We start from the raw sequence: 6,845 nt of genomic DNA, 5'->3' as shown, positions 1-6,845 counted from the left end.
CCTGAAGATTTCTGGATGGCTTCAACTGTTTCTGTCTCATCCTCAATGTGTTCAGGTATTCAGCTTTCCATCTTCTCCAGAACCTATCTGCTAGGACTTGTGCATGGATCCAGGCTCGCCCATATGTGTTGTCAAGTGAAGCATTGTCATCTGTCTGCACCTGGATACCATCTCCTGCACTCATCCTCAGGGCATGGTTAGGGGTCAAAGCTTCTGGTTCTGTGACATCGCCCAGGATCGCGGTAAGAGGGCGGCTGTTCATTGTGGCTTCTACTTCACAAAATAAGGTTCGTAGTCGATCATCATCTATTCTCTGCATGCCTATGATCGAAGAGAGAATCTTCCGTATGGTTCGAATCTGCCGTTCCCACACGCCTCCCATGTGGGATGCTGCAGGGGGTTGGAAAACCACTCAATGCCTCTCTGTTTACATGTGTCATCAATGGATTTGTTCTTAGACTAGGCATGAAACTGTTGCTCGGAGCTCCTTTTCAGCCTCAAGAAGTTTGTTCCTCTATCGGAGTAGATCTTCATAGGGGTTCCTCTACGGGCTATAAAGCACATAAGTGCGTTGAGAAAGGTGCTAGCATCTAGAGACTTCAAGGGTTCAATATGGACAGCCCTGGTGCTGAAGCATGTAAAGACACAACCAAATCGCTTCTCTGTGTGTCTTTTACATACTACATGAAATGGGCCAAAACAATCCACTCCAGTGTGTAGAAAGGGGGGTGCACGGTGTAACTCGCTCAACAGGTAAATCTCCTTGCCTCTGAGTCAGGGGTTTGCTATTTACTCTCCGGCAGGTGAAACAGTTACGTAGTATTCGGTCGACTAAAGGCCTACCCGCCACTATCCAATATTTCCTCCGTAATTCTGCTAAGGTGTGTTCTCTGCCAGAGTGCCTCGCATGGAACACATGAATGTCTTGAACTATTAAGGCGGTTACAGGATGATCTTTCGGTAAGATCAGCGGCCTTTTAGAATTCTGGTCGATATATTCATCGACTCTCCGTCCACCTACACGTAACATGCCCTGGTCATCCAAGTGGGGTTCCAACGATAAAGGCGGCTTGCCTTCAAATTTTTTCTTCTCTTCAATATGTCCAACTCTTCAGCAAAGCAGGTCATTTGCACTTGTCTGATGATAACCATCCTCGCCGCTTGGATCTCCATAACGCTGAGGTTAGAGTCCTGGTGTGAACACTTTTTTCTGCATGCTGAACAGAATCTACGTAGCCATGCTACAATTCGCTGCAGCTTATACCACGATGAATATCGCTCAAACAGTGGGTCCACAGGTGCGACTTTATTGCGCCAGCTGCAAATGATTGTCATATTCTTAACTTCAGGATCATCATTTGAAATCCCAGGAAGTTCTGGTGGAAGAGGCCAGGAGGTTTCAGGTAAGAGGAGAAATTCTGCCCCTTCCTTCCAATCCTTTCTTTGCATTAACTCTATAGCTGATAGACCTCTGGAAGCAGAATCAGCTGTGTTGAGCTCTGATCTTACATGTCTCCACTGTTGGGGAGATGAATTTTTGTGTATAATCCCCACTCGATTCGCAACGAATGTGTGGAATCGACGGGAGGTGTTTTTGATGTACTGCAGAACAATAGTACTATCAGTCCAGAACACGGAGTCATCAATAGGCAAAGAGAGCTCCTTCCGCAATTTTGCATCTGATGTGCTGCCAGGACTGCTGCGACAACTCCAGTCTGGGGATGGTGGTTGTCTTTATTGGAGCCAGTCTTGTTCTTGCCAACATGAGAGCACAGTGAGTGATCCCGACACATCTTGTATCCTCAAGTAAGAAGCGGCTGCAAACGCCTTTGTGGATGCATCACAGAAATGATGTAGCTGCACACTGCCGATTTTTCCAAGATTCATAGGCACTATGCACCTGTTGACACGAAGCCTTCCAATTCCCTTAGTTCACTGAGCCATGCATTCCATTTTACGGAATTCTGTGAGCTAAGCTCTTCATCCCATCCTCGTTGACGTCTCACTTCTTCTTGGTAGATCATCTTTGCTCTCACCGTGAATGGGGCTAACAAGCCGAGCGGGTCATATACTGACCCCATGACGCTTAGCATACCTCTTTTTGAGATCGGTTTGTTCGGTACAGTTACTCTGATCTGAAGCACATCACTCTCTAGGCTCCACAGGACCCCCAAGGCTCTGTCAGTTGGTAGGTCCTGTTTTGTCAGATCAATATCTTTAACAGGAGGACTCCTGTCCTCCTGTGGGATCGCAGTAATAACCCTTTTTGAGTTTGACATCCACTTAGTTAAGTGAAAGCCACTGTGTTTTAGGTGGTCCTTCAACTGCTTTGCCTGGTGAATGGCCGTTGCTTCATTCTCGACAGACATCAAGAGGTCATCTACATAGAAGTTCCTTTTTACATCTGCTAATTTGATTTTAGATAGTGTCCTTAGGAGAGCAAATGACGCACATGCGGGGCTCCAAACCCCCAAATGAGTGCACAGTCATGCGATACACTTTGGCCCTCGCAGGAAAAATCCCCCTTTGGCCACCACAAGAACCTTAGAACATCACGATCCCTTGGGGACCTTTACCTGGTGAAACATACCCTTTGGGATATCAGCAGCTACTGCAACTCTTCTTTTCTAAACCGGAGCAGATGCCCAGCAGGTCATTCATCAGGTCCGGGCCTTGCATGCCCTGTTTATTTAGGGTGGTGCCTTCAAAGGAAGCAGCACAGTCGAACACATGCGTATTTTCTCAGGTTTGTTAGGATGAATACCAGGTGGTGTGGTAGGTACATGTCTTCCCTGGCGGTCCTACTCCCTTTGCTTGCTCAGCATGTCCCACAGATGTAGGACTTGATAGTCCTCCATTGATCTTCCCCTTTCATCTGTGTGCTCCTCCCCGAGGTCCAAAATTTTAAACTGATCATCCAAACATGGTGCTCGTGCTGGGGTTTACAGGGCACTTCACTTATGTAGGGTCCAAAATTTGTTGCTCCAGTGATCTGCTCACAGGACCGTTAACCGCCCATCCTAATTTTGTCCTAACAGGAAAGGGTTCTCCTCCTCTTCCCCTTCTGACCTCCAGGGGCATAAGGCTGGGGGGAGCGTCCTGCCCGATCAGTAACTCGACACTCCAGTCTGGTGGATTTCCTGAGTAGGAACCAGGTCTCGTAGGTGTGGCCAGCGAGCGGTGTTAAATTGGCTCGCTTTAGCGTTGATCAGACCTTCAGGGATGGAGTCGAGGACGATCACCTGACGGAGTCGCATAGTGGTATTCTTTCCTGTGGACAGTCCCTTGACCATGAGATCAATGTTTGGTTTTCATGGTAAGTTTACTGTGTCAGTGTAGTAATCCCCGTTGTCTCCCCTTCTCTCCTTTGGCCGAAGCATTTCTACTACCTTGGTGGAACAAAAAGAGCGGAAACTCCCGGAGCCCAGCAAGGCACATGTCTTTAGGGTTTGACCATCGTTGTCTTCAGCAGCTGTTAATATCACTTGAACGATGGGGGGGGCCACTTCACCACTTACAGCTCCCACCTGTGCCGTCGGTGTCCTCCGTGAATGGTTGCTTTGTCATTGTTGTTGTGAGGTGTAGCTTCAACAGTCTGTCCAAGTCTTCATTTTCACCATTATTTTGGGAGGCACTTTGAGTATCATGTAAAACACCGTGAATGCTTTCCTCCACAGCCATTAATGTCACACGGTTTCGCCTTACATTCTTTATATAGGTGGTTGTCCCTAAGGCTATGAAGCATCTCCTCTGAGCTGTCACTACATTTTTGCGATGCTCCAGGCTGAGTGACTTGAATACAGAGCACAAAAAAAATGGGGTGGGGCTCTGTACACAACGACATGATCACCTCGTTCCAGGGTTCAACATTAGTTTTTGTGAATAGTCCTACATCTCTAGTTTGTTGTTTTGGCACGGACATGATGCTCGTCTGGGAATGGTATCTATGATCTTAACTTCTCGGCCTCTTTTTGCATTACAGAACGGGGCCCTTTGGAAAATGCAGAGGGTTGTGGGCACGCCTGCTACGTGCGGCGTCCATCTCCTTCTGAAAGAATTTCTTTACTTTTTTCAAAGAGGAATTTTCGATTCCCCTTTTGCCAGTCCAAATGGCGTGCCACTTGTTTGGGAGTCGATCGTCCATTCTGTCCACCAGATTCTCACCACATGTGGGTTGTCAATATGGCTCAGCTTCCCAATTTTCTTTGAAAAATGAAATGGGACGTCAGATTTAGGCACACCTCCGAGATGACCTCATGGTCACCTTCCCTCACACGTGGCCCGCTGTTAGCTTATTCTATGCGACTCATGTACAGATTTTATCTCCATTTTTCATATAAAGGTTTTTTAGTGCTGTCTTAACCCCTCCTTTTTTGGCAGGTCCCAACAGTGAGTAATGTACCTTTTCACCTTTGTATCGCAAAGGTCAAATAGCGGTTCAGTTTTACCGTGGGGGCATAGACGTGGGTGAAGATTTGGGGCCCCAAAACCCCCGGAACTTTTGCGGAAAGCCCAACAATCCCTCCCAGGGACTTACTCATTTTAGACTTTTGGGAAGTTTTCTTTGCCCTTTGTATCTCTCCACTAATGTTTTTTTGTCAGACCACCTTTTTCGTGATGGTGTTTGACGGGAGCGGTTTCTCTCTGGGGATTTGCATTTTTCGTTGCCGGTTTTTATGGCATCATCACCGAAGTTTCAGAGTTTGCTGTTTTTCCCCCAAAAGTTCTTTAGTTTTTAATTTTTAACGTCACCCCATGGATTCGATCTGCATGACACGGGTCCTCATAAATTGTGGGTTTTGATTTATCCCCTTTTCGCCTTGGGAAAAATTTCCGGTTTTATTGCCTGTCTTCCTCGAAGGACGGAAGGGGAAAGGGTTCTTATGGCTTCTTCCTCAAGGTCTCTCCGATTTCTTTTAAAATTCTTCCATAACTCACCCCATAGGATACAGGTCTCCCATACGACTTTCTGAGTGGGTTCAGCTGGCCAGAGTGTGATGGGGTGGGTTTGGGAACTTTCCTTCCCCCTATTTCGCTCTTTGGGAACTAAGGGGAAGTCCTTCTCCAAAATTGATATGGAGAAACCTGGGGCTTTTTTCCCCCTTTTTGACATTCCGGGACCAGAAGGGCAAGGGGTTTCTTCATTGTTTTTCCCCTCCTGAAGGTTTCCCGGAATTCCTTTATTCTTTCCTAACCCCATCACGTCCTGGGAACAGGTCTACTATCCTTTTCCCTTGGGTTCCCCCGACCAATTTCCCAGGGGGAGGCTCGGGAACTTCCCCCCTTTTCCTTTACTGAAGAGGGTTTTTAATTGAGGATGAGCACCGGGGTTCCCTTCCCCCTTTCGACTTCCAGGAAGAGGACGGGGTTTTTACCTGGCTCCACCATTGGTTCGCAATTTCAGACCTTTATTTGCCTCAACACATGTCTCTGGGGAATGGCCCTATTTTTAAAACTCCACTTTTGTCGCCGTCCACCGACTATTTCGCGGAGGAGTTTTGACTCTGGATCAACACCGTGTTTGACCTGAAGAATGAGCACCGGGGTTTTAAACTGAAAGGAATGCGGGACCGGGGTTTTTACTCTGCAGGAATGCAGCACCGGGGTATTTGACTCTGCAAGAATGCAGCACTGGGTATTTGATTCTGCAAGAATCAGAAACCGAGGGTATTGACTCGCAAGAATGCAGCACCAAAGGGTATTTGACTCTGAAAGAATGCAGCACCGAGGTATTTGACTCTGCAAGAATGCAGCCCCGGGAGGGTATTTGACTCTCAAGAAGCAGCACCGAGGGTATTTGACTCTGCAAGAATGCAGCCCGAGGGTATTTGCCTCTGCAAGAATGCCAGCCCCGAGGGTATTTGACTCTGAAAGAATGCAGCACCGAGGGTTTTTGACTCTGCAAGAATGCAGCCCCGAGGGTATTTGACTCGCAAAAATTTGCAGCACCGAGGGATTTGACTCTCCCAAGAATGCAGCCCGGGTATTTGACTCTGCAAGAATGCAGCCCGAGGGTATTTGACTCTGCAAGAATGCAGCACCGAGGGTATTTGACTCGGGCAAGAAGCAGCACCGAGGTTTTTGACTGCAAGAATGCAGCCCCGAGGGTATTTGACTCTCCCAAGAAGCAGCACCGGGGTATTTGCTCTGAAAAGAATGCAGCACCGAGGGTATTTGCTCTGAAAGAATGCAGCCCGAGGGTTTTTGACTCTGCAAGAATGCAGCACCGAGGGTATTTGCCTCTGCAAGAATTTCAGCACCGAGGGATTTGACTCTGCAAGAATGCAGCACCGAGGGTATTGACACCTTAATAAACACAACACTGGGGGTTTTCAACTCCTTAAGAACACAAACACTGTGGATTTTAAACTTCTTAATAAAACAACACCGGGGTTTTTAACTCCTTAATAAACCAACACTGCACTGGGGGTTTTTAACCCCTTAATAAACACAACACGGGGTTTTTTAAATCCCTTAATAACCAACACCATGGATTTTTACTGTACTGACCACCGCACAAAGTAAGTAAATAATAATACATGCAACAGTGACAAATAATTGACATGGAAATATTATAAATAGCAGTGGGGGTCAAATATATGAAATTAACAGGGTTGATGAGTGTGACGTGAATGGCACGGAGACCGTCCGACTCGCCCCAAGGGAGTCGCATATTTTTTTTCATGTTTGAGCAGCCGTGGACCTCTCCACCATCCTTCGCCACTCAACTCGATCTTGCGCTTTTCTTTCCACTTGTACCATCGACAGCCCACAAATATCTTTGATGTTGTCGCTCAGTCTTGTCTTTGGTTTGCTTAAAATATTTTTTCTGCTGCTAATGACCT

The 6,845-nt window shown here is 47.1% G+C and overlaps 1 protein-coding gene across 1 annotated transcript; it reads right to left on the bottom strand.

The window, feature by feature from the left end:
* Positions 1 to 459: 459 nt before the first annotated feature.
* On the bottom strand, positions 460 to 1,887 carry LOC119570927. Its single transcript, XM_037918468.1, has 4 exons — positions 1,764 to 1,887; positions 1,075 to 1,715; positions 768 to 1,033; positions 460 to 628 (listed from the first exon to the last, which is right to left on the bottom strand). Exons 1-4 carry the CDS (start codon positions 1,885 to 1,887, stop codon positions 460 to 462), a joined length of 1,200 nt encoding a protein of 399 aa, XP_037774396.1.
* Positions 1,888 to 6,845: the final 4,958 nt, after the last annotated feature.

This window comes from Penaeus monodon, unplaced genomic scaffold, assembly GCF_015228065.2.
Source record: "Penaeus monodon isolate SGIC_2016 unplaced genomic scaffold, NSTDA_Pmon_1 PmonScaffold_4458, whole genome shotgun sequence".
Classification (NCBI taxonomy): Eukaryota; Metazoa; Arthropoda; class Malacostraca; order Decapoda; family Penaeidae; genus Penaeus; species Penaeus monodon.
Note: the sequence above shows the minus strand (reverse complement) of the source record. Positions and strands in the feature narration are given on the sequence as shown.